At 42.8% G+C, this 27,940-nt stretch overlaps 1 protein-coding gene across 2 annotated transcripts; it reads right to left on the reverse strand.

Moving 5' to 3' along the window:
• CNN3 (calponin 3) lies at window positions 1–27,536 on the reverse strand. 2 transcript variants are annotated; one of them, XM_069478248.1, is made up of 7 exons: window positions 27,224–27,536; window positions 6,541–6,662; window positions 6,262–6,328; window positions 5,164–5,301; window positions 4,698–4,814; window positions 2,801–2,947; window positions 1–1,121 (listed from the first exon to the last, which is right to left on the reverse strand). In XM_069478248.1, the coding sequence occupies exons 1-7, from the start codon at window positions 27,278–27,280 to the stop codon at window positions 780–782; spliced, it is 990 nt and encodes a 329-aa protein (XP_069334349.1). In that variant the 5' UTR covers window positions 27,281–27,536; the 3' UTR covers window positions 1–779. The 2 variants fall into 2 exon arrangements, with proteins under 2 accessions (XP_069334349.1, XP_069334350.1); XM_069478249.1 differs by lacking the exon at window positions 5,164–5,301.
• Window positions 27,537–27,940: the final 404 nt, after the last annotated feature.

A 27,940-nucleotide genomic window follows, 5' to 3' on the forward strand; every position in this document is an offset into this window, starting at 1 on the left:
TGAATGTTCAAAAAAAATATTTATTTATAAAAAATACAATGGGATAAGTTTATGCTGAGAAATGCAGCAATAAATACAGTTGAAGAAAACAGAGCAACTCTACATCGATACATTGGCACAAACACGAAGAGCAAACGCACCACCCAGACCTAAATGTCTGCAGGCCATTTTTGTACATGCTCCTTTAGAAACACCACTCTGAAAAGACCTTGTCAGCTTAGGTAAGAGAATGAGTACACGTATAATCACAAATGCACACTGATCATGACTTTATTTAAAAATTAGCAAACAATACTGTAGAAACATCCATATGTAAATTTCTAAAAAATGCTGCATCTTATATTTAATTGGCAAAGACCGCATTTAGCAATAAGCATGAGTTTAGTCTTCCATGTACGAACCAGATACGCTAAACTGTAAAAAAAAAAAAAAAAAAAAGTTTCCTATTGTTTGAAAATACCAGTTTAAGATTGTAAAAATGCATAGATCTTTAATAAAAGAATTGGCTGTACAAGAGTACTCCCCTTTCACAGTATTACTTTTTACTTCATATGCGAATTATTGGTTATGCTGTAGGATTTAACTGTTACAGCACTAAAAGGCAACTATTTAGGGAAGAGGCAGAAAAAGGAAAAAGGAATGTATGTAAGGCAATTTCTTTTATTAGGTACAATAAGCATAATAGTGTTTTAGGAAGACAAGATAAAAATTACTCAAGGCTAGCTTGGTTCTCACTGAATAAAAACAATGGACTAAATACTGGGCTCCTCTGCCTGCATCTAATAATCAATGCCTTGGTCGCCATACTGGTATTCTCTGGGGTAGTCATCGGGGTACTCGCCATGATATTCATCTGGGTATTCTGCCTGATAATCGCTATCACTGATTTCCGACCCATTCGTTCCTGTTCCTTGGCTTCCATTGTGAATGACAGGTTCTGTCGGAGCAGCACAGTATTTGGGATCATATACTTGCCGCCCAAGCCCGTATACACTCATTCCTTTCTGGGAAGCAACTTTGTTGGTTCCCATCTGTAGAGAAATCGTCGAGTTGTCCACTGGTTGTAATGTGAGCTTCTGGTCATAGATGTCTCTTCTGGTACCTGGTGCCAACATCCCTGCCTGGTATTAAAACATAGTATAAAAGTTAAAACACTAGCTGGAATCTACTCTTGTTAATATTTTATAAATTATAAAACTCACATTGAATACAAACACTAATACAATAACTTTCATTTCGTTCAGGGGTAAAAACAGTTTAACCAAAATATCCTGATACGGAATCACTTGTATGAAGCGATATTCATTGGCTTTCAAGATAGTCAGGCCTTCCTTCAAATCCTTGTTCTGCTATAAAATTGCTATGTAGCCTCAAACAAGCTAACTTACTGTTAGTTTTGAGTTTCTCATATGCAGAATGGAGACAATGCTGGCTACTTTGGATTTAGGAAAGGTTGAGACATAAAAAAATGTAAAAACAAAGCATAATGCTGGCATACCTGAAAGTTACATTTGAATGCCCATTATGACCATATACACTATCCAGGTTACCAATTTCAAAAGCTTTTAATATATTCAACAAAAAGTATGCTAAGCAAAACTTAAAGACTTGAGTCTTTTTAAAAGGCTCTGAGATACAGAAGAGCCAGCCCCTTAAGAACAGCTACTCCCCTCTTTTTCAGAGTACAGTAGCTCATACTTCATTTCTCCACTTAAGTACATACTTAGAGATTAAAAGTGGGCAAAAAAGCAAACTTGAGTGGCAGCTATGAGAGATACGATGCCACACCTGGCAGGACATGTTCATAAAAGACAAACAATAAATCTCACCTTGGGGGCATTAAGAAAATGTTTTTCAAACCTTATCCCTACTCTTATTGGATGTGAGACCTGTCTGCTCTCAAATGGATACAGAAACCACCTTTCCAAGGTGCTGGTTATCTAGGAAATTCTATCTTAGATATGGTGTTGGAATACTGGTATTTTCATCGTGTTGCATTTCCATCTACTTTTATTGACATGTTTAATAGGAATGCTAAACAGTTCTTAGTAGAACACAGATAATTTTGCCTACCAACTTAATTAAGGTCTCCTTTAAAAACAGTCAGTATTTAATTGAGCACTCTTTTACTTGGATTTTGGAGCAAGAACACTGTCATAAACATTATCTTTTTTCCTTCAGGTTAGGTAGAAAGGTCAGCTATTCTAACTGCCAAAAGAAAACCCACAAGCCACACCTTTTTTCTTTCTTTCTCTTTTTCTTTCTTTCTTTCTCTCTCTCTCTCTCTCTTTCTTTCTTTCTTTTCTTTTCTTCTTTTCTTTTTTGGAGATAGTCTTCCTCTGTGGCCCCAGCTAGAGTGCAGGGGCATCATCCTAGCTCACTGCAACTCAAACTCCTGGGCACAATCTCCTGCCTCAGCCTCATGAATAGCTACAGGTGTGCACCACCACACCAGGCTAATTTTTCCATTTTTTGCAGAGACAGAATCTTGCTCTTGCTCAGGCTGGTCTTGAACTCCTGGCCTCAAGCAATCCTTCTGCCTCAGCCTCCCAGAGTGCTAGGATAACACAGTGCTAGGATCACAGGGGTGAGCCACCGCACCCAGCCCACACCATACTTTTGTTGCTACAGAAAAGGTCCTTTGATTCTTTTGCTTTCCTGGAAAAATCTACTTTCCTGAAGGAATATACTCTAAATAAACTATACAAAAAATACCCTCTTTAAACTTTTAGTTAGTAAGTGCTAACTTAAAACAGCCCTTTTGTACCCTTTGCTGCAAGTATAAAAAGGTATTGCTTACCTGGCTGGCTCCTTTGTTAGTGCCCATCTGCAGACTAATCGTGGTCTGGTCGAAAGGTTTGTCAGTTTGCATTTTGGGATCATAAAGATGCCTCCTAGTCCCATAGGCTGTCATACCTGCCTGGCTGGCACATTTGTTGGTTCCCATCTTTTAAGTTAAAAAATAAAATCAGCATTAATTATCAGATATCAACCATATACACAACACAACACAAAACAAAACTTTCTGTGCTACTAAAGACAGAAGGGGTGAAACTGACAGGCGCCGAAACTCCGGTCAACTACAAACTTTACGCGTTTACAAACAAATTTCAAGTGCTAACTTAAAAACATTTTCAAAAAATTCACTGTACATAAAACCTCACAGCACAATTAATCATACATATACATGCACACATGGACAGATGGGTGGACACACTAAGTTATTACAGTGGCAGAATTATGAATAACTTCCTCCACTACTCTTTCCCCTTACCCTCTATAGCACAGATAACCAAATTAAAAGGTACTCACTTCAGTCATTTAAATGGCCAGAAGCAATCTTAGGCCAGGCAATGTGCCATTCTACTCTAGGTATGTTTTATATAAAATGTGAAAGCAAATGCCAGGTGTGTCTCTGGGAGCTTAATAAGGGCTTAAGTTTCAAAATCACCAACATTTTCATGGGAACAGAACCACATTTTATTCCTCCAACTCTCTCATGACTGGACAGAGCCGGAGAAAGGCAGAATAGGGAATCTGAACTCAGCCACATTCAGAGGAACAATAATTAACTTCTCTTCCCTGTTGAGAACAATATGGCTTCAGGCCCAACCAGTACACCCTGTTCTACTGGTTAGGGGCATGTTTCCACTGCTGGATCTTTTCTGTTAAAAATATGACTTATTAATGAAAACCTTTATTACTAAAAGTAAAACCTGTTCATTAAGAAGACTTAGAAAACATATATAAGCAATAACAAGGGGGGGGGGTCCCTGCAATACTACCATCTAGACATTTGCTGTCAACATTTGTGAATATCCCACCAGAGTTTTTACCTTATGTCTGTGTACATCAATGGATGCACATACAGATAAATACATATACATACAAAAATGTGCATTTTTTAATTAAAAAAAAAACCCACACACACTGACTACAGTATTTTATGACCTGATACCTGATTTTTTTCCCCCTTAACCTATCTTTTCAAACTCTAGTGTATCATTTTTACATCACATGTTCCTTTTATGGCGTTATAATTTAGCCAACTGTCTACTGTTTGGAAATTCTGGTTTCCAATTTCTCACCACTGATACAATTTTATACTGCATAAAAATAAATCTACCTCACAGTTGAGAGGGGCACTGTATCAAGCTGGTATCGGAGAGGAAAGTTCATAGAACTTTTAGCAAAGATGTTTTTGTGACATTCTCCAGGGGAACAGTGTGAAGAGAAAGAAAACATCTGAATTATGTATTTCTGAAGAATTAAACTGACAAATTCTAATAGGGCGTGGTGCTATGTCATGCTTTACTAGTGTAAATAAATGACTTTGGCATTAAGGTTTTGTAAAATTGCCTCATTTGGTCAATAACATTTAGGAATTTATAAAGTGCATTTTCTTAAAAAAAAAAAAAAAGACAATATGATTAAAAAAATTTTTTTCATTTCCTGGAGAAACAATTGTCAAGTCAGGTGGCATATCTGAGGTTTCTTCTAAAGCCATCATCATCATCAGCAGCAGCAGCATCTCTCGAGCTTTAACTAGATATAAACTGTATAAACCACATATTTATCCTAAAAATCTACATTATAGTACTTCTATTTATTCTTTACTTAAGAGAGACTTAACATTTTGCATGGAGAAAAGTAATGATATTACATAAGTATTGAATAAGCAACAGCACATTACTTACCTGCAAACCAATTACACTTTGGCCAGCTTTTAATTTTCCTTCATCAAAACGTCTTGTTTGTTTTTCTGCATACTTAACCCCAATGTCAATGGTTGTATGGAATCCTTTTGTTTTAGCCTAGACAGAAACATGCACACTAAATGAAAAGGAACATTTAAATAGATATCTTGCCAACAGAGTTTCACAGAAGAAACAACAAAGAAATGCTGTGTCTAAAGACGAAGGCTTCATTAGGTTAAGACCCAAATAAGAGGTGAAAAATATTTACGGCTATTCAGTAATACACCGTACCCTTTGAAATGTGAGTGTTCTAATTAAGCTATCTAGTGTGAGGTGGTGATGTCAGCAGCCTTTCCACAAAGCTGATAATTACAGAAATGACAGCCCCCCCATGGGAGAGCAATGACGCAATTCATCACCAACGTGGTAGGGACTTTTTAACCAGCCATTAAAGACACATACGTACCAGACCTGCGAGAGCCACTAGAGTAGTCTGAACCTGGGTCATGTTTCCATTCTCAAAAAGATCATTTGCTTCAAATATGTCATGTGGCTTCATCCCATAAGCCTGAATAGCTTTAATAAAGTTGCCAATATTCTCCAACTATAAAGAAAAATGAGTAATATAACTTTTGAAGCTAAATATTGACATTCATAATATTTAAGGATTCTAAGTCTTCATGACTAGTTACAAGATGCCAGACAGAAAGCTACCTGGCAGAGATTCTTAACCAAATACATACTATGCACAGCTCTCTCTGGAAAAGGAGAGAGTGTACTTCTAAATGTAGGTCACGTAATGGTCTTCATATTTTTAAGCAGTTAAGTTTTTTCAGCTTTCTAAGGGCAAGATCTTCCTTATACAACTTTTAAGAATTCTGTGTCAAAGCTATCCAGGCCTGGAATTTTCTTTGTCAAAAGGTACATAATTACTTATGTTAATAAATAATTCATAGTAAGAAAATATGTAACTGTATACTTCTGGCTTGTATTTCTTTTATGATCTGATAGAAAAATATAGTGTTTAACTTAATCAGTTTTAATAATTATATTTTTCCTTTAAAATAAATAAATGTGTTTTAATTTTAAAATAAATGTATGGTTACTAAATGCTCATTCTCTCGTAGCTCAAAACATATACTCAAGACCAAATAAATACCCAATTTTACTTAATCATACACATTCATGAGTAAGAGTCTATCTGACACAGCATTCAAAGTCGGCCATTAGTTGTTAAGTGCCTTGCTTTTCCCCTTGTTTATCCTTATGGTCTGGGTTGTATTTCTCTGTGTAAGCTGCGTTAAATCCTTTCTCAAAGTAGACAGACTAAATATAGGAAACTTCTAAGCTAAACACCTAATAATTACAGAACTAGTTCAATAAGTAATCATGGAACCATTTAAAAAAACTGACCAAAAAATTAAACATAGCCATGTGAACAAATTTCTGCTCAAATGTCCACTTTAAAACTGCAGTCAAAAAATAAAAAAAAAAACCTGAAATCAAGTTTTCACGACATAAAAAGTAACCAACTAGAACCAGAGGTTGTTGGTTTGGCTGTTACCTGAGGCCAGTTTAACGAGGACTCATTGACCTTCTTCACTGAGCCTGGCTGCAGCTTGTTTATGAGTCTGAAAAGAAAAATATGAGAGATGCCTTATTTACTGGTCACACAAAAACAAGGAATGGAATACAAAGTTGGTTCCTGAACATCAGTAAAGGAAAGCATTAAACACATATGCAGAATATCAAGGTCTGACTCCCTGGAACAGGAAGGGGAGTAAGACAGAAGCCCGTGGACAGGACGGAAGGGCAGAGGCAGACACCTGGGGCTGCTACTCACTCGCAGAGGATGATGCCATCCTTCAGGCCCAGCTGGAAGTTGGTGCCGATGCTCATGCCTGTCACCTCCTCTATCCAATTGCGAAGATCTTCTTCAGCCTGATGATCATACTTGGAAGCAATCTGAAATACAAGTTAACTAACTTTAGAAGGATTTCACTAAAGCATTAAAAACTGCTGACTCACAACATGCTCTGCTTTCATTATCCATGAAGGCCACAGCTGTGACAGGCAGTAAATTACACTCAATGGGGTTGATGGGGAACTTAATCAACTGTTACTACTTCAGTACTAACACATTTTTGGTGAAGACAGGATCATACGAAATTTTGAACAGCACATGGAGAAAAGGTGAGACTAAGAAAGAGAAAATAACCATCAAGAAAAGATAGACTCCCATTCGTGACACACAGGAAGTATGACAAGGATTTAATAGTGTATTATAATATGGCACCAGCTGAGACTTTAAAGATCAAGTCATTAATCACCCTATTCCAAAAGAGATGGGGAGAGGATTCTGACACATGAAAAACTATTTCACAAAGTATCTCATCTGGCCAAGACATATCATTCCAGTAGTTTTGTTGCCTGGAAAGTTCTGGTGTTTGCCTTCTATTCAGCCAAATACATACTATATATTAAACACAAACACCCACACACTTTCCTCAGTACTAACTGTTGTACTTACAGTACAATATTGAAATTCTGTTTACATGGTCTATATCTTATTAGACTCCTTACAGGAAGAAAAAACATTTAATTTACTTTTGGATTCTTAGTACCTAGCATTGTGTCTGACACTCAAACATTTATTAAAACTAAAAAAAAAAAAAAAAAAATCCATTAACTTTTTACTTGCAGAATTCTACAATAAAGGCAACTTACAAACATGCTATGGTGTTAAACATGCTAAAACTAATCGCTATACGTAGGTTTTGAGAGACCTCTTCATAAGAAGACCACAGGCCTCAATTTTTTAAAAATTTATTTCAGCATATTATAGGGGTACAAATATTTAGGCTACATATATTGCCTTTGCCGCACCCAAGTCAGGGCTTCAAGCGTGTCCATTCCCCAGACGGTGCGCACCACACCCATTAGGTGTGAATATACCCATCCCCTCCCCCCTCCCATCTGCCCAACACCTGATGAATGTTATTACTATATGTGCACTTAAGTGTTGATCAGTTAATACCAATTAGATGGTGAGTACATGTGGTGCTTCACAGGCCTCAATTTTTTAAAGAATTCAAATAAAAATTAAACAAAATGTTGTTAAAAATCACATGTTCAAGTTCTTAAGCTATTCCTTGTCCTGGAGTCTGTAAAGGGTCTGGTCAGTCAGAGGTATCAGGACGAGCACAGCTGGGAACAAGGAAAGCTAATGCACCATCTGTCTTCTCATTCAGCACATGTGAAAATGCCAGGTCTACATAGGCAATGCCCAGGGGATAGAGACCATGAGCTTGGGAAACAACTACAGACAGCATTGCTAGAAATGGAAATGAACAGTAAAAACATTTGCTGTCCATAAGACATAATTAGGATTAGTTACTGCAAGAAATGAAATGGCATCATGACATTTCAGTCACAAGGAGGTCCTTCAAGTTCTAGTCTGCACTGGTCATGGAGGAACCAAGCACAACTGTGCGGAATTCCCTGGGTTCCTGGTGCAGAGCACAGGAGCTTGGGCTGCATCCAGGTCCTTTCCAAGAGAGAACTGTGGGTCAGCAGGATCTGGACAGACAAGGGAGAAACTGGCCAGCTCACCTTTAAGGCACCCAACAGTGAAAACCTGTGCTGAGTCTTAAACACACAAACTGTCGCACTTGATCCTTTTTGCATCTGTCAACAGCCTTTTATACTTTCCAAGGTGGCAAAAAGATTCCATTTCCCAGCTCAAATAAGTGGAAAAGTCTACATTCCATGTTCCCCTCTTGCAGGCTCACCATGACCTGACCTGAGGCTGAGCTATCGCAGTTCATGATTAGACCACTCCTTCCTTATACTACTTTCAGTGACCCCCTCCTGCTGCCCACCACCAAGGGGTGAGGCTTCTGCTTTGACTGAGAGAAGGCAAATGATTTCACTAATTATTCTGCCATTTAGGGTGAGCACAATTCTTGGTCCTTTGCACCCCCTGCCCCAAGTTAGAGAAATGGCTACAGCTTTCACAGAATAGTAGATAATGTACTTAAACTATAGATTTACCAGAATTACAAAAGGAAATCCAACGAGCTTATATTTTTATATTAAGATAACTAACACTGTGCAATGTTTCATAGATCATATTTGGTCTGGAGGTTAGTTTATAAAAGACAATTTTAGGTACAATGTAAAGCTACCTAATGCACAGTGATTACTACCCCCTTGGACTCCCACTCCCTGAAAAACACACGTCTATTTTTATTTCCTGCCAGTTTCGGTTCTATGAGTTTCTGGATAGGGGAAGAGGGAGGGAGGAGATAAAGATGCTGGAAGATTTCGCCACAGAGACACAGCTTGTCCCTGGAAAGCAGGAAGCCATCATTACTCCTATTATAACTCAAATATTCTCGGATAATGTGTCTCCTCCAACATATCACACAAATCCATTTATATATGGCACCATTAGAAAATGGAATAAATATTAAATTGGTAGACAGGCTTTTAAAGTTTTGATTATATTTTCACACTGGAGTCTTATTCTAGGTGGCTAGAAAAATTCTCTATAAATTGGAGGTGGGGATACAGAAGAGGATAGGAAAAAAGAAGAGGAAAAAATAGTAGTCCTTAAGCATTAGCTATGGGAAGTAAATTCTAATTGTGAGTTATATTTTTTTCACAAGTGAAGGCACTGTCAACTAGGAGATGCATTTTGATGAATCTGAAGAAAAATGTACTATGTGAGGGTAAGACGAGTTCAGCCTTGGCTCCAAGCCTGTTCACCTATCTTCGCTATGGGTCCCAGGTTAATTCATCTAACTTCTCCTGACCCAACTCCTGTCTACACAAGAGGAAGGCAGGATTGAACGAATGCACCAGGTCCCTTCCGACATAATTTTGGTCAATCATCAAAAAACGTGAAGACATATTTTCTCTTTGTTTTTTCAGATACAGAGATGAAATTATATTGGAGGGAGTTGGGGGATTTTTGCAGGATGGTGATGGTAATTCTTATAATGAATGAGACGAATTATTATTTAACCAGAAAAACATAAAAGCATATTTACGTTTCCTTTGTTCGATATGTGTCAAACAGATTCAGCACCATCCCTCAAACCACAAAGTGGCTGCAAATATCACTAACGTGAAATATCCTAGTAGATCCCAGTAAGGAGTTTTCATCTTCTCCTTTGACAGTTCTCATCAAGGAAGTGATGAGACAGAAGAATTAAACACTGGAGTCAGATGGACCTGGGTTCAAATCCTGGCTCTAGCAAGGAATGGTTGTAGGGTAGGGCTCTGGACAGGTGATGTTGTCTGGGTCTTACCATACTACCATGTGCACAGAAGAAATGCATAAGAATACATTACATACAAAACTCAAGGCCCCCACAAGATCAACTAAAAATTAAAACTAGGTATGCCTCCACATCAAATAAGTGTTGGTTTTGACTTAGGGTTTTTCTTTTCTAAACAAATACTGCTAATATTTTTCTAATAAGTGAGCTTTTTGCAGTCAAGCCAGCTAAACAATATTATCTTTTACAATCAGGGGATGGAGAGCAATTTAAAAAAGTCACCTTTGACCAATAAATATGATTTACTATTTTCATCTAAGAAGCTTTAATTTCTGAACACCAGGCAGAAAATCCTGACGTTTTCTTCCTCATGGAAATTTCACTCTAATTTACTTAAAAATCACTCTTCCAAGTTGTTTATAAACATCATTTTCTTTGTTCTTCAAGATGTATTTTACTTGACCTTCTGCAGACTTTCTGTCTGGTTCCTTATAATCCATAGCAGCCCCTCTCCTCACATGCCCACCCTTCCTTTCCTAAACACACACACATCCCCCCAAGCAGTGCTCACAACCCTGTCCACGTCCAAGTACACGTGCAAGCGAGCCAGGGGCCAAGGTGTCCGGGCACAACTACCGGAGGCTGCTCACCAAAGCTCACCAACATCGCTCTTACCAAATACAATCAAAATGCTGAGAAAATGACAGCTAAGAAAAAAACTTTCCAGGGCATTTGATATGGTTGATCATCCTCCCTCCCATTCAGTGCTGTGCCTGCTCTGCTCTCATTCCTCCTTCCTCGGGGCGGCTTCAAATGCTCCTCTTCATCTTCCTGTGCCTGGGTCAGGTCTCATCCCCGGGGCTCTCTCAGAATTACTAAGAGCACCAGTTTGGAGTCACCCTAAAGTTCAAATGCAAACCAATCCTTTCTAGTTGCATGACCTTTCTTTAGTCTTCACTTTCTTTTGTAGTTCTAAAATAATACTTTTATTTTTAATTCAACGGTATATTAGTATGTAGGGCATGCATTCTCAACAGGGGTGATATACTGCCCCCAAAGGGGTGAAAACCTCTTCTTGGGGGGGATGGTGAAAAATATCTTAGACATTACAAAAACTTAGGACCTCCAAAGTTCAACCCTACCTAATAAAATCTTATTCATTTGTATTAACTCTTACAGGGGACAGGAGGCAATTGGGGAAAATGCCTAAATTGACTATTGGGGAACATGACAATGAAAACAAGGATAAGAAACACTGAGATAAACTAAAATGTTCAAGTCTCTCTTCACCTCTCTCCCCCAAATCACTCCCTTACCAGGGGTGAGCACCTACCCTCCAGCCAATTCTTCTTTCAGACCCCATGCGTGAGTATCACAGCTAGTCACGTCTACAGCAGCACTAGACCAAGCTTCCCTGCAGAAGCACCGGCCCCGAGGGCCCACACTTCCTCACAGATCAGACAGAAGCCCACCAGCTGCAGAAACAGCCAAGCCCTTCCTGGCTCTGAAGTCTGAGAAACTTTCTACAGAATCCTCAAAAAAGGGAGACTGAGCTTCAAAAACATCCCAACTGACCCAAGAGCATGATCCCTGCACTGTTTTATTTATGGTGCTTCTCAGTGTAACAGGGAGCCCAAATACAATTTGGAAAAAAGATAAGAGTGTACTTGTCATGAGGTAGAGGGATGACAGTCATGTACAAGAACTGTCTGGTGGCCCCAATCACACCCAGGGATATTCTAGAGTCCACTGAAGAATGAAGACTTGTCTTTCAAATATATTCCCTCTCAAAATACATTCTGATCACAGAGCTTGTGAAAACCTGGAAGCAGACAATTCCAGAATACTGTCCCTGGTGGTCACAATGGTCTCCCAAATTTCAGCTATGCTTGAATTCTCACTGGCTCCCTGTTTCAAACCACTAGAATAATCCAGCACTACCCCAAATTCTCTAAGTAAAATCATATTCAATGTCAGCTTCTCTTTCAAGTGTTCTTCTTTTTTTTTTTTTTTTTTTGAGACAGAGTCTCACTTTGTTGCCCAGGCTACAGTGAGTGCCATGGCGTCAGCCTAGCTCACAGCAACCTCAAACTCCTGAGCTCAAGGGATCCTCCTGTCTCAGCCTCCCAAGTAGTTGGGACTACAGGCATGCGCCACCATGCCCGGCTAATTTTTTTTCTATATATATTTTTAGCTGTCCATATAATTTCTTTGTATTTTTAGTAGAGATGGGGTCTCGCTCTTGCTCAGGCTGGTCTCGAACTCCTGAGCTCAAACGATCCGCCCACCTCGGCCTCCCAGAGTGCTAGGATTACAGGCGTGAGCCACCGCGCCCGGCCTCAAGTGTTCTTCTTTCAACTTCTTTCTCCCTTACTCCTTTCTGTCCTTCACTCAGATTGCTAGTGTATACCACGCACAGTTCAGAGGCAAAGTTCCTGCCCTAACAGTTTACATTCTAGAGGAAAGAGACAAATGTCAAGTAAGGTGCGTTAAAGATGTTTGCAAAAATAGACACACACACACACACACACACACACACACAGGGTGTTTAAAATAAAGGGAGAATAGAACAATAGGGGCTACCACAGCCTTAAAATACAAACCAGATTTCCGCCTTAAATGTCAAGATGCCTCCTTCCCTTCCTTTCCGTTATCACTTGCCATTCTTGATACCTCATGCAAGGACAAGGAATAGGCTGCAACATTTTTCACCTACCTGAAATCTCCCCCCAATGGATCCTAAATATATGTACTAAAGATCACATACTTTGAAATCAAACTTCAAAAACTTCAAAACATTGAACTCCCAATTCTAGTGTGACCTAGGTAACGAACCTAACCCAGGTCACCCCATTTTTTGCAGGTGGTCTCCTTCCTTCCAGGACCACTGTTAGGGCAAAGCCTGTTCCACAGGAAAGTGGCCCATCACAGAATGAACGCCCTCCATTTATATGAGGGGTTATTTCTGTACAGGGTACCAGAACTCTCTGTTAACCAAACCTCACTGCAATGGGACGGAAAGCCCACTGCAGACAGGCGCGTCTGGGATGCTGGCCTTCACCACTGCCCACACCCATCTCTGCTCTTCCCCATGCTTACTCCTGCCTGTCTGCAAAACCTCTTGTCTCTACTTAGAATGGCATTGCATCCCAAATTCTCATTCCTTTTCAGTTTGTTGATGAAAAGGATAAAGTATTAATAACTATTGTTTACAAAGCAGGTTAGCATCTTATGGGAGGCAGGCAGGGGAATCCTAGAGAAAATCGCTTTACATTTGGGACAATGATGTCAAGATAGATTGCATGCCTTCCTCAAGGTCACTACGGAATATCAGACTCATTCTATGATGTGAACTTGCTAAAGATTTGATGGGGAATGACTAGACATTCAAAAGCCAAGGAAAATCATGCTCACCTCAGGTAAACAGGAGTGAAGTCTAAGAGCATTTTAAAGCCGGGCCCTTCCCTCAGAGACATGGCCGGATCTTCAAATCAAGGTATCAGCATGTGGCACCAGCACAATTTTTTCCCTCCAAATACGTATAGTCAGATAAATACAAAGACATATGACTCAGTGTACAAATGCTGTGAAACTGACAAGAATTAAAGCTTTAAAAATAACTAAAGAGGGCCAGGCTCGGTGGCTCAGGTCTGTAATCCTAGCACTCTGGGAGGCTGAGGTGGGAGGATTGCTTGAGCTCAGGAGTTGGAGACCAGCCTGAGGAAGAGTGAGACTTCTTTTCTATAAAAGTTAGAAAAATTAGCTGGGCATGGTGAGACTGCTGCACTCTAGCCAAGATAACAGAGTGAAACCCTGTCTCAAAACAAACAAACACAAAAACAACTAAAGAGGAGTTGGTCCAGTGCCAAAAGCAAATAGTACAAATGCAGCAAATGGTAGGAAAAATGCAGAACAATGTCAATCCTGTCTTCTCTGTCTAGAAAATGACCTTCATACTGTAAAGTTTAGCACATACATAGTTAAAAGTGGATTTTGAAAGTTCAAATTTAAACACAGAGGGCATAAATATGGAAGCTAGATTCCCAGAAGAATCTAGACTCAGAAATAACAACGATGTGCATAGTGAACAGCTCTTGTGAGAGAAACCTTGGCTAACAGTAGTAACAGGAACCTAGAGACAGGCCCATTCCCTCCTCACCTCCACTCAAAAAGCAAGGGTCTCTCTACTACTGGCTGAAGCTGTCCTCTTAGAGTGGACTCCGAGTGACAGTGTGCAAGCACTTGGGGGGAAGGGCAGTCACCACTGGGAGCCGAGCAGTAAACAAGGCATGTCCAAGAACACCTGCCCACATACTATCCTTGAGGGCAGGACACACTCTTGTTCATCTTTATACCCCTAACACCCACCCCTGGCGCACAGTGGGTACTTGACAAGTGATTTTTCACCCACTGATAGTATTACCAGACTAGGGAACTGCCTCAGATCTAAAGATCGGTCTTGTTACAGAGAGACATCTGCATCTGAATGCTGCTGGTTTTCATGATGTCACATCTCCTTGATCTCCTTGATCTTCCAATCTGGTAATCTTAGATGGACCACTAGGGACATACTTGCTTTACTTTCTGATAAAAGTCCCTATGTGAGGCTGGGCGTGGTGGCTCACACCTGTAATCCTAGCACTCTGAGAGGCTGAAGCGTGAGGATCACTTGAGCTCAGGAGTTTGAGACCACCCTGAGCACAAGTGAGATGCTGTCTCTACTAAAAATAAAAAAAAATTAGCTGGGCATGGTGGTGCATGCCTGTAGTCCCAGCTACTCAGGAGCTGAGGCAGGAGGATTGCTTGAGCCCAAGAGTTTGAGGTTGCTGGGAGCTAGGCTGATGCCACGGCACTCTAGCCCAGGTGACAGAGCAAGACTTTGTCTCAGAAAAAGAAAACAAAGTCCCTATGTCTATGGCACTCCTTAAGTCCAGTTTAGTAATCCAAGAAGTAGGGTCCAGTCAGAAGGAACACCATGCTCACTGTGCTTATCTACCATTAAGGCAGAAGGAGCCTGTAGTGATGTGTACCTCAAGGCTTAGATTTAGATTTGTTCTCTTCTGTTTTGGTCATTAATAATTTGGAAACTATTAAGTGTACTTATTAAAGAAATTGGGAGTCAGAAAGATCTTACTTAGTTTAATAAATATTCAAGATATATGTAAAATCCTGCCCCAAAATTCTAGAACGAGCACTTACTTACATATTCAATGAGTTGAGTAAGTCAAAACTAAAAAATTCTCTGCCTACAAAGGCAATGCTATCTTGGTCTGCATAGATCTACAATTCTTTATGAAATAGTATTGTTTAGCTTATTGGTTTGAATCACAACAACCCCGTAAGGTAGCCACAGAAAGCATTATTTCCAAGAAACGGGTATGAAAGGAGTATGTGAGCCCCCAAACCTTCCACAATTATCACCTAATTTATAGAGGGGGAAATCAACTTGCCAAAGCAAGGATTAGAATCCTTCTACATGGAGATGCCTCGTCTACCTCACCAGGTTATTACATTGATTAAAACAGGAGTTAATGCTTTGTAGCTAAACAAAGGAAGTTAGTTAATAATCCCCTGTAGTCTGGTAGGCTAAATGTATTTGTGGCATTACTATGATCAATTCTGAGTGATGCATTCTGAAAGGGGACACTGACAAACTGACAGCAGTTTGTAGAAGGAGCAAACTGAATGGTGAAAGGATCAGAAAAATCATACACTGCCTATTAGGAGAAACTGGCTAGCCAGGGGTGGCTTTGTATGACCTAGAAGGGACACTGGGGTTTAGGAGAAACAGTCTGGCTACCGCCTGAATACTTAGATGGAAGTCACATAGAAGAGGGAGTGGATTACCCTGGGTGACACACTGAGGGCAGACCAGGATACATACATAGAAATTCCAGGGAGATGGACTAAAGCAAACAGTAGTGGAAAGGTACCACGTGAGTGCCAAGGAAGCCGGGCAGGAAGATGGCCCACAAGAGGTCTTGCTGGGGAACGTTCTCTCACTGGGTCTTGAATTTTAGAGATCTGTAGAGATTATTCTGGAAGGGGATCTTAGCTGAAGCCCCATAGGTAAAAGAGATGAAAACCTATATGTTTTTCAAGTTTTTGTTTTCTTTGTCTCACCACCAGAATATTTAAGAGCCTACCAAACTCGTCAGAGCACTGGCAGGTATCAGCTCTCTGCCGCTGCCCAGATTTTCAAGCACTTGTCTCTTCATCAGGACTCTAGATGCCTCCAAAATAACCTCTGAGTCGGTCACATGGTAACACTAAAAAATTATCTTTTCCATAATCACAGGGATGTTGTGGCAGCAACTTTTCTGTAGTTTTGGGACGTATACCCACTATCAACTCTTCAGCAAGTTCGCTTCACGGCATGCGTTGCAGCTGAGGAAGGCATGGAATCCACCTCAACATTACTGGCCCAGAAGTTAAAGGTATTGCTCCAAGAAGGAACTGGCCTCCACCAACGTGGGAAACCGTCCTCACTCCCAGAGTGCTGACCGCATTCATCCAGGGCTCCCACCTGCCAATCCCGAAAGAGTCAAACACCACACGCTCCCCTACTGTGAGCACCGGAGGGACACGGCGGGAAAGGAGCCCAAGGGAAATGGGATCCCAGCACTCCAGTCTGCCCACGGTAAACCTGGAGCTCCTCTCAGACACCCAGAGCTAGATCTTGGATTGTGAGTGCCTTTTTTGCTCACTACAGTGGAGTCTGTCCATTTGAGAGGGATGGCTTTTCACAACCAGCTACAAACATAGCTGAAGCACCTCATTTTAAATGTGGGATAGATGCTGGGTTAGTGAGATTTCATAGGAGTCTTACAGATATATTAACTGTGTAAGACAGCACCACTTTCGTTCCCCCATGAAAATGAGAGGATATGACATTGCCATTAAAAAGTAGGATGGAATTTCCCATTTCTTTTTTTTTAAAAAATTTACTGTGCCTCATGAAATTGCATACAAAAATATATGATACCTTTTGAGTCCCTTTGAGGCATTTGGTTCACTTTGCTTTAATGGGGAAGTATGAAAAATGATGAAGTCAGAGGTAAGTAAGGTTCAAACACCTGCATGCCACCAAGTCCTACACAAATGCCACCAAAGACGGCTATATGCAAACTGGAGCCCAAGCTTCTTCTGTACCAAGACAAAAAGGGAAATAATCAACTACAAGATGCAGAGCTCCTTAAAAGAAAGTCAATCTAAACATGGTTCCCCTTTCCTGTCTTGAAGCCTGAGAGGACCTTGTGATGAGGGCACAGGGGATCTCCACAGTCATGGTCAAGGTTACTCCATATTTTACATGATTGCAGTGCAATCTGAGAGCATGAAAGAGAAAATAAATTCCCCTGGAAGCATTGCATCTTCCACCAGAGTGCTATGCCCCAACACAAAGGTGACTTGAGATTACATAGTAAAGGTTTGCTATAGATGACCAGGCATGAACAAAATAAACCCAACCTTCCATCTCTTCCAGATCCAGGGCCAAGGGAATGAGGAGAGCAAACACATGCCCGGGCTGCAAAGAGGCCTCAGCAAGCAGCAGCAGAGAGAAGCAGGAATCAACAGTGTGTGTTCTATACACAGGCCTTAGCCTGGACCACCTCTTCCTATTCCTATTCCTGTGCCCTTCACTATCAGACGTCAGTGGCTCCAGAACAAGGTCAGGAACAAAGTAACACTCCTATTCACATGAGAAGAGGAACAGCAGCAGCAAGGGAAAAGAAGCCGTCTGACCCACACCAGTGCTCTGCTTTCACAGTTCTCCGCCTTTCCCCTTCCCAGCCTGGCCCCTTCTTTCACAGGAACCCTCCCCGCTCTGCAGCTCTGCTCCCACCCACCACCTGTCCTGAGCCCTCCCCTTTGTTCGGCCCTTCAGTGGCACAGGCTACCCCATCTTTTCTGAAACAAGCAAACCTTTGATTGAACCTGCTGCCAGCCTCAAACACTGCCCTGTTTCTCTTTTATTTCACGCCAAGCCTCTCCATTTCCTCACTTAGTACTCCCTTCTAAGCCCTGGAAATTTGCTCTACTGAAGACGATCTCTCAAAAGGTCACCAGTAACCTCTCAGTGGCCAAATCCAGTGGCCGGTTTCCAGTCCTCGTCCTGGCCTTTCTGCAGCATTTTCCTGGAGGCCCCCGGCAATCCCTCCTCCTCCAGCTTCTTGTTAAAGGATATCGTCCTGGGACTTTTTGCTCTGGCCTGCCCTCTTGGCACCCTTCTCCTCTTCCCCTTGAAAGACGCCAATTCTCCCTGAGCTCTGGCCTCAGAGTAAAATGATTAGGAGCATGGGCTCTGGAAACTGGAGGCTTGGGTTAGAATCCCACCTCCACCAAGCCTCAAGTTTCCTCTGCTTCAGTTTCTTTACCTGTAAACCAAAGATCATTAATAGCACTTACATCAGAGGGTTGCTGGGAAGAATCAATGAGTTAATTCATGTAAATTAAGAACTCAATAAATGTCAACCCATATCCTTCTGTCTATGCTTTGCTGGCCATTCCTATCCAGATACTGGAAGGATTTCCTCTTTTAAATTCAATATATCATTAAAAACCAATTATTTGATGTGATTTGATTGCCATTTTGTAAGAGATCATTTTGATGCTGCCTAAGCTTTCTATTTAAAAAACTACTTACCAAATAATGTGTGAAAGAGATACCCTCTCCCCACACCAGAGCCTCATCCCATGGCCAACTCCCACCTGCGGCTGGTGGGGGTGAGAGACGGAGGAGGGACCGCAGGTGTCGGCCATGCATGACTTGGTATGAAGAACTAAAGCAAGTGACTTCTGTAACATCAAGGAGCTCCTCCTTCTCTTTCATATCACTGGTAGGAACTAATGTTTTTAGAGAGCAATTTGGCAATACCTAACATACATTTAGATGTTAGGTCAAAAGTTATGCACTTTTCCACACAAGTGCTTTAAAGGAAATATATGCCAGTAGGGAAACAGTGAGTAAATAATGGAAATGCATACAATAGACTATAATCCAGTTTCTAAAATGGCTGAATGATATTCAAAGCAGTGCAAGTGGTTGGGGTAGGGGTAAGGGATCCAGGATACTTTCACTTCTTTACTTTTATTTGGAGACTGTTTGCATAAAGAGAAGAGGTTCTCCTAAGCAAGGAAGATGGCACCCTAAGGTAGATGCACTGACTTCATGCAGAGATGACTTGTGGGTTCAGCACGGATTTGGACTCAAATCTGGCTACAAAGCTGAAGCCTTTCACACCACTGGATGGTCCTCCCCCGCGCCTCCCATACTCTGACCAAGCTGAGAGATAGGAACTCTCTATACCATACACAGTCTTAGCACGGCAACTATGCTACCTTCCTGCAAGTGCTTAGCTCTGGCTTAACATAAAGTCCTCTTAACTCACAGAGAAGTGGGAATATATCCAAAAGTACCCATCACCAATATCACTGTGTCAGACTGACGTACATGAATATACTGCCCAGCAAAGAGAGCACTGATCCAAACCAGCCCACGGGAATCTGTAGCCTCAAAGGGCGTTGCCGGCATGGTTCAAAAGTTCATAACAAGATATTTGGCAGAGATGTCTCTGACTAAAAACACTTTAACTCTTCCACTGGCCTCTATAAAGAGTAGTCTTCTGCCACATGGGTGTTTCGGAAGGAGCTGTAAGATCGACTGCAGGAAACGGTGAAAAGAAGAAAAAGAAGGGGGAAAAAGTCAAGCCCAGAGAAGAAGAAAATTAGAAATGAAAACCTGGCTGGCAAAGTACACATCCGTGTGTGCGTGTGTTTGTGCGTGTGTGTGTGTGTGTGTGTGTGTGTATGAGCAGGGCGAGGTCGGGGATGTGGGGTTTTAAAATATAACATCCAGGTCTCCAAAGAAAGATAAGGAAAAACCAGGAACAAATACACCCCAGTCTTCAGAGCAGAGAATGAGACCATTCAGGGGAAGGCATCTGGCCATATGTGGACTCTGAAGAGCAGCCCTAGGGTTCCGGCTCAGCTGCCAAGGTCCAGGGACCCCAGCAAGCCTGCAATATGATGCTGAATGTACATATAATTTCTATACTGGATTAGAAGTATAATATGATTGCTGTTGCTATTTTTGCATTCAAAGTAGAATCACATGTTTGAATTAACCAACAGCATGAGGGAGACTTGCCACACATGGTATTGATTATTTTCTCTCCTATTTCCTCCCACAAGAAACAAAAGGAAGAGAGAGAAAAGTGCAATAATAAAGCACACACACTCTCTATCCATGCGTGGAGCCTGCGTTTCACTAAGGAGGGCTGAGAAGCTGGGGATAACGGAGAAAGATCAGTGTCCAAGCATTTGGGAGGGGAGAGGGGAAGAAACAATGCTGGAGCCATAACCCGTCCAGTGCAGCCACTCCACCACTAGTGTCTGCTGGAAAATTCTTGGGGAGAGAAAGGGGAAATAATCATAAATGTTTAGTTTATGAGGTACCCAGAAGAGTCATTCCAAGCACAAAAGACCCCCTCTTTTCTCCAAATTCATGTCCCCAATCCCTGGCCCTCCACTGCAGATACAATACCCACACCCTGAAGCTTCCTGGTCCTGGCGTAGGGAAGACATTGAGGAAGTTCCCTGCCTACCTTGTGGGGGAAAACTAAGAATTACTCTTCTCTGCTCACAGACTTGCCTCACACAGGTCTCGGTAGTGCCTTCATAAGGAGACTTACACTGAAGGCCTCTCGTGACAAGCAAAATTCAAACACCTGAAGGTAAATATGTTAACCAGTCAGCTATGGAGAAATAGGAGCTCTATCTGAAACCAAAAGATGTATCTTATTTAAAAGGAATCTACCTCGTAGGCAGAAAAAGCAGAATACCACCATGACTGGAAAGAAAGGCCTGGCCCCTGAGGGCAACATGGACAGAACAGAGTGGGGACAGCGACCTGGGACTTCAGTCTGGGGTAGAGACTCTGGGGCGTATTACAGATCACACTCGACACAGGAACTAAACAGGGCACAACTGCTTTGTGAAGAAAGCTCACAACACAAAACTGAGCCTAATCAGCAGAGAACCAGCCAGCAATACGGCACAATGGCTAATATTTGTATGACATGGACTTTTGGTTCCAGGTATTATTCTAAACACTTTACATGGATTATCTATCTTAATTCTTTCTTCCAACAACCTTGGAAAGGTGTTACAATATCCTCATTTTACAAACGAGGCAGACAGGTTAAGTCACTTGCTGAAGTCCACGGTAAAATTTAAGATTCTATAGATTAGAGTCTGTTTGGAACCAGAATTAAGATTCCAACCCAGTCTCCACGGTCCACGTTCTTAACCACTAGGTTCTACTTTCTCCCTGACAAGAACCTTGGATGACAGCTACCGGGACACCTTCAAGTTCACAAGGGTTCACATGGTCATATGTTTTTATAAAGCTAGCAAGGTATTTTTGTGTTTTTAGTAATGAGGACCCCAAAATTGTATAAGCTTCAGTCTCCAAAACAAACTGGATTTATCCACGGGCTCTAGAAATCCTTAACAAAAATCTGAGGGTACAAGTACATATGAGTAACAGTTAGGAGCCCACTGATGGCTATAAAACGAGTTCAGAGTTAAGGAGAACCAATGCACACGGTATATACTATTGGAGGCTAATGCCTAGAATAAAACAGAACTTGCCAAAAAATTCTAAAGACAAGCTTCCTCCCACCACCACCTGGTCAAAATGAGAAGGAAGATAGAGCACCTCCTCACTCTCCTGGATATATTGGCAGTGACAGGCTGAAAAACCAAGACCACCCAATTGTGTTTCCTTTTCTTATGTCACAGAACATATTAATCATGGCTCAGGATGCACTTCATTGTTGCGGGCAGCAGGGGCAGGAAACACTAACTCTCATGTCTCAAACTGGAAGGGAAACAGACATAGGGAAAAAAAGGATATACCTCTGGTTGATGACAGTCTTAGCAATGTCATCACTGTCACACTAATTTTTGAAATCTAAATCTAAATCTGGCTAGAGACAGATAGTACAATTTCCACAAGTGGAGGAGTGTAAAAAGCTGTAGGTCATGGGACAGTGAGCTGATAATGATCCTCATTAAAACTGAGGCGTACGCCTGAGCAAGAGCAAGAGCAAGACCCCGTCTCTACCAAAAATAGAAAAAAAATCAGCCGGCTTTGGTGGTGTGCGCCTCTAGTCTCAGCTACTTGGGAGGGTGAGTCAAGAGGATCACTTGAGCCCAGGAGTTTGAGTTTGCAGTGAACTATGATGACACCACTGCACTCTAGCCTGGGCGACAGAGCGGAACCCTGTCTCAAAAAAATAAACAAACAAAAAAATCCGGAGTAAATAAAGCTTAGCATTTTAAAGAGGAAGCATGGTACCTCTTTTCATTTCAGCAAAGTGTATCTTCTTTATCTGTTTTGATCAAGACATGAAAACAAAAACTAAAGCAAACAAACAGTAATGGCCAGTTGCTACCAGGAGCAAGGCCCCTGGTCCAGCTGAATGGCCACTTCTCCAATGCTGTTCAGGGAAACGCAGGCATTGGACAAAGCCTTGCAGGGGGCACCTCTACCATTCCTTCCTAACTTGGGAGTCTAAAGAAAAAATGTAGCCCAAATGTATTCCTTAACAGATAATCCCCAAATCAGCAGCAAAGCAGGAATTACCTTAGTGAAAGTTTTCAATGTAACATTAATAAAACAAACTGCTTAAGAAAAAGGAACTATAATAATCACCTCATCCTTAAAAAATATCACACTTGCACTACAGAATTCTCTTATATAAAGTACTTTAACAGGGTTAATTTCCAATCTCTAATTTCTAGAGATAGCAAAGTCTATTTCTGATGGATACATTCATTAAATCAACAAATATTTACTGAGCATCTACTATGTGCCAAACTGTATTCTAAAATTAGATCTTGAGATACATCAGTGAATAAGATAGCGATCCTTATCTCTGGTAGGAAGAGAGAGATAATAAACCAAAAGTTTTTAATTAAAAACTTATTTCTAAATATCAAAGGTAAAAAAAAGAATCTAAACCCACCTACACATTTTTACCAAGATTCTGGTGCCCTAGCAGCAAGACAAAGCAGACCACCTAGGGTATAACTTGTAGGTTACTCTTATCAGAGGTGCCCTTAGAGCAGCTGCTTGTCCAAAGGACACTAGGCAGACAAGCTAGGAGGACCTCATGAGGTACTGGGTCCTATCTAATTATTACTATATGATTGTTTCATTTACTCTTCAAAGATTTTAGTAATAAGTTTTCCAAAATGGTTTTTAGGTGTTGAGGAAGACCATTTTTCTAACCAAAAAGACTCTGTGAGAAGCTAATTTGCTCAAATCAGACATTCCATGAGAGCAGAAGACTGTAAGAATGTGCATTCCAATTCCATTCTTCTTAATATTTCAATTAGCTTCCTCCCAAAAAACATACCAAGGTAAGATTATTTCAGTTCTCTGCCTCCCTATCCCACCTGTCAACTTATTTCTTCTACTTTCCCTGAGACCTATACAAAAGTTCCCTGAAGCATTTGCTCTAAGTCTGGTGAGGACATGCTTCATTGTATCCTCAACTTCAGGGGAAACTACCCTGACTCCAGCATTTTGTTCAGAGTCAAGGAAATGCTGTGCTTCCCTTGAGGACCTGTTATGTTTTTTCAGGGCGTATGAGGCACAGAGCTGTTTCACTTCTCATTTGCATTCCCAAGATGGATTCAAGGGCCTGGCTCACCCTGTGAATACCTGCAGGCCCATTACCTCATGAGTGTTTCCATCCTCCACTGAACCATCTACACCAGTGTCTGTGTTTTCCCTGGCCCTTCTACTTTCTTACGTTTTTTGGTAGACTGCAAGTTATTGATCCTTTGGGGTCATTTTTTTCTTTTATTATTATTAAAGAGACTTTGTTCATAGGTTCCAGGCTGATTCTAATTTTTTAGGCTGTTTTCAAACATCTTCTTGCCTATTTTAAAAACAGTAAGTTCGTGTGTTTGGCCATGTATTATAATCTCCTTAATGTCTTAAAGATTTTTCCCGGAAATTTCACTGATTAAAAGTATTTAAGGTCAAAGACTTCCTCAATTCATTGATGAACTGCTTTCATAGCTAGAGTATAAAAAGACCAAAAACTATTAGTACAAACTGAATACTTAAAGAGGCAGGGACATACAAATCAAAGAAATATAACACCAAGTCATCGAGTACTTACTGTAAGCCAGACACATCTCCGCAACAGTGTTTGGAGATGGTAACTATCATTTTCCCCCATTTTGCAGAGTAGGAAACCATGTCAAATAACTTTCCCAGCATTATACAAGGCTGTAAGTGGCAGAGGGGAACTAGAAACCACATATGCTAGACCCCCAGGTCTACTCCATAATGCCTCCCCAGGACGTTTATACTTCTCTCACTTGGTAAATGAGGTTTAAGGGGGGACAGGGGAATCTAGCATTCAAGCAACATATCAATATCAATTATGCAACACATAAAGAAAAAAACAGGAAGGAAACAAAAAGTGTCAAACCAAGCAAAGTTGAAGTTCACATTTCCATATACCCACTCTTCACTCTGCAGTCCTGAGCCTTAGTCAAAATTCACTATCTCAGCCAGGCATGGTGGCTCATACCTGTAATCCTAGCACTTTGGGAGGCCCAGGCAGTAAGACTGCTTGAGGCCAGGAGTTCGACACCAGCCTGAGCAAGAATGAGACCCTGTCTCTACAAAAAATAGAAAAATAAGCTGGGCGTGGTGGCATACACCTATAGTCCCAGCTATTTGGAAAGCTGAGACAGGAGGATCCCTTAAGCCCAGGAATTCGAGGTTGCAGTGAGCTATGATGATGCCACTGCACTATAGCCCTGGGTGACAGAGTGAGACCCTGTCTGCAAAAATCTCATACAAAGACCTAGTAACATTTGATTTCCAAACCCAGAACAGATCAGAAACAGTATTACATGAATAATCACAATGTCAAGTGACAGGTGGATAGCAAAAATGGGGGGAAGGGGACAGACAATAGTGACTTGTGTAGAAGAACATCTCTAAGTACTTCATTAAGCTAAGACATCACTTTTAGAGTTAAAAATCTTAGAATATTCCAACTTCTGTGACCTTGAGCAAATTACACCCTTTCTGAGCCTCAGTGTACTGATCTGTAAATGATGTTGGATAATCCCAGCAATCCTCCCCACCTTGCAGGACTGCTCTGCTGTTAAGATCAAAAGACTTCCTATGAAAGGGCAGTATAAGAAAGGACCACATAAATTAAATGGGTTATTAAAAAATGGGTTTGGTGCTTAAAGGGATAAACCTACAGTCTTTCCAAAGGTTCTGAAAACTACGGTTTTACTGTTTTTAAATATTTATAATAATTACAGTGATTAAGCCTCAATCTCTACATTTCCTTGGGTGTGTTCAATATATTAAGGAGGAAAAGGGCAGAACTGCTACATTAGTCAGCAAAAAGAAAATTAGCGTGGATATTAGCATCCAAAAAAAGTGAGTCACTTGAAGGACTGCCAAAGTTATCAGTACCTCATTTACAATGCAAAAGGTAGTAAATAGATTCAGCAGTAGCCAAGAATCACTGGAGCGAATTATAATTAATGTGCACAAGCCAGGCCAGAGTATTACTGATTCCTCTGAAAGGCTTCCGAAAGCTCATTTTGTAAACCTTGGAAGGAAGGGAAAAATATTTTGTTACACATTTTCAGTTGGTGAAGTTTGTACTAAATCATACACAAACCACTCACCTTTCTGTTCTTTTTAAAAATGTTTAGGACACTGTTTTCTAATATGGGTAGCACATTTGAAAAGGCAAAGGATCTAAACATTCCAATTTTAGATACAAAGACTAAAATCAACTCCTTGTTTCAAAGATTCTTCAAAATCTATTAACAACTGAATTATAATATGATGCGTAGACTATACAAGAGCCACGACTCTCCTTTGGGGTTTGACCATGGTGCGCTTCGTTACCTCTACATAGTTCACGTCACACCGCCTACACCCGCAGCACTGGGATGTTACAGATCTGACAATGCCAGCGCATTCTTCCAGCGGTCGGACGGCGCGGTGGCAATCCTGACATGCCTCGGCTCCCGGGAGGTTAATGGGAATTAAACCACAGCAGCCCTCCTTTGTGGAGCTTTGGCCAGAACAGCAGAAAGGAGACAATGAGCGTTCTGTGCGCAGTTCCGCGCCGATTGGCTGGTCTCTCCCCCCAGAAACCCCTGATGTCATGGGCTTGGAATGCAGGGAGGGAGGAAGGAAGGAGAGGATTTGGGGAGGGGGACGCCTCTCATCTCTTTCCCAGGTCAAAAGTCCCAAAGATAAACCCAACGCATTCTTAGGCTCAGTGGCAAAGCTGAGCGTCACCAAATCCCAATCGCTCCAAACTACAACCCGCCTCAGCAAATAAACCCTAAACAAAAGCAACCCAACAAAAATACTCCTTGATATGGTTAAAGTCTAATGTACTACAAACTTCTCAGTGTTTTATGAAAAGTCTCAAGTCTACAGCAGATAGAAGTCCCACAGCGGCGCGCTCAGGCTTTGTTTCCGTTTTCCGCAGAAGCAGCAGCAATTCGCCTCAACGCCCTGAGCCTCTCGAACCCTGAAGGGTCCGGGACCGGCCCTCGTTCCTCTCGAGGACCCTGGGGTCGAAGGGGCTCTCAGCGGTCTCCCTCCTTTGAAGGAGGCTAGGAACAATGAGGGGCCCGAGTTAGCCACGTAACCGCCTAACTTCGTTCGCCGCTGAATTTGGCCGGGGGTTGAGGTGGGAGGAGGCGCGGGGCCGGCAGCCTGGGCCGGGGCGGATGGCGGGGGCCGCGGCAGCTGCTCGCTGGGTCCCCAGGCGCGCGGACTCGCCCCGCCTGAGGGCGAATGACTACGCGGGAGCGCCCCCTTCCCGGAGGGACCCGTCCTGCAGACACCGAACAGTCCCCGCAGACAGAGCTCGACGCTGCGGGATTCCGGGCGCCGGGAACCCACCGCCCGCCGCCAGTCCCGGCCCACCGAGCGGGAACAAAGCCAGGAGAGCGCCCCGGAGCCGGGGCCCCGAGCCCAGGACGGGACGCGACGGGAGCGTGCAGCGACACTCGCGCCGCCTCCACATCGCGCCGCGAAGACAGTCAGCCAAGGCGCGAGGGGCGAAAGCACGGCCCAGCGCCATCCCAGTCTCAGCGCCCCCCGGGCCGCGTCTCACACCCCTCGCCCAGGGACCCCCGCCCGCCCGAGCCCGGGCGCACCTTGTTCTTGACCTCGGCCGAGAGCCCGTAGGAAGGGCCCTTGTTGAAGTGGGTCATGGTGGTTCGGGCGGCGGGAAGAGGCTGCGCTCGGGTCTGGGGGTCTATGGCACTTGGCTTCCCGCTCCTGGCCCCGAAGAGTGACCGCTGCGGGAGATGCTCGGAGCTGGCTCCTCTGGGCGGCGCAGGACACCGTCGCGGCGGCGGGGCGCTGGCAGTGCCTCCCTCGGCGACTCGGTCCGACTGGGTCCCGCAGAGCCTCCCGGTCCGCTCCGGAATCCCGCTGGCTGCCTCGCTCCCTGCCCACACCGCGGCTCCCCACAAACTGCCCCCACCTCCTCCTCGAGGCCTTCGGGGATTGGCCGACGAGCCCGACCAATGGAGGGCCGCCTCCTCCCGCCTCTCCGGCGAGGGGCCGGTGTGGCCAATTGAAGGGCCGCGCTCCCTCCCCGCGCGGGTCCCGGGCCCCCGCCCCAGCCCTCACGCCACCGAGGCCCGCGGCGAGGCGGCCCCTCCTCCGGGCCGGGCCCCGCGGACTGGCAGCCAGCCCCGCCCCGAGCCCGCGCCCGGCGCCTGAGGGCTTCCCAGCCGCCGGGGTTCACGTCAGCCTCCAGGCATCCTCCGCGGCGCTCGGGCCGGCGGAGGGGAGAGGAAGCCCACCGGGGCTGGCCCGCCGCTGACCCGCCGCCTCCGTCTGCCCCTTCCCGGAGCGAGGCCCAA

The sequence above is a fragment of the Eulemur rufifrons genome, chromosome 8, assembly GCF_041146395.1.
Source record: "Eulemur rufifrons isolate Redbay chromosome 8, OSU_ERuf_1, whole genome shotgun sequence".
Lineage (NCBI taxonomy): Eukaryota > Metazoa > Chordata > Mammalia > Primates > Lemuridae > Eulemur > Eulemur rufifrons.

What these genes read in the sequence shown, in the direction of transcription:
- CNN3 (XM_069478248.1), bottom strand. Translation starts at nt 27,280, where the DNA reads ATGACCCACTTCAACAAGGGCCCTTCCTACGGGCTCTCGGCCGAGGTC. An exon ending in GATGGCATCATCCTCTGCGA is followed by an intron (nt 6,329 to 6,540) that starts GTGAGTAGCAGC and finishes TTTTCTTTTCAG; the next exon opens with ACTCATAAACAAGCTGCAGC. An exon ending in TAGTGGCTCTCGCAGGTCTG is followed by an intron (nt 4,815 to 5,163) that starts GTACGTATGTGT and finishes GTTTCTGTCTAG; the next exon opens with GCTAAAACAAAAGGATTCCA.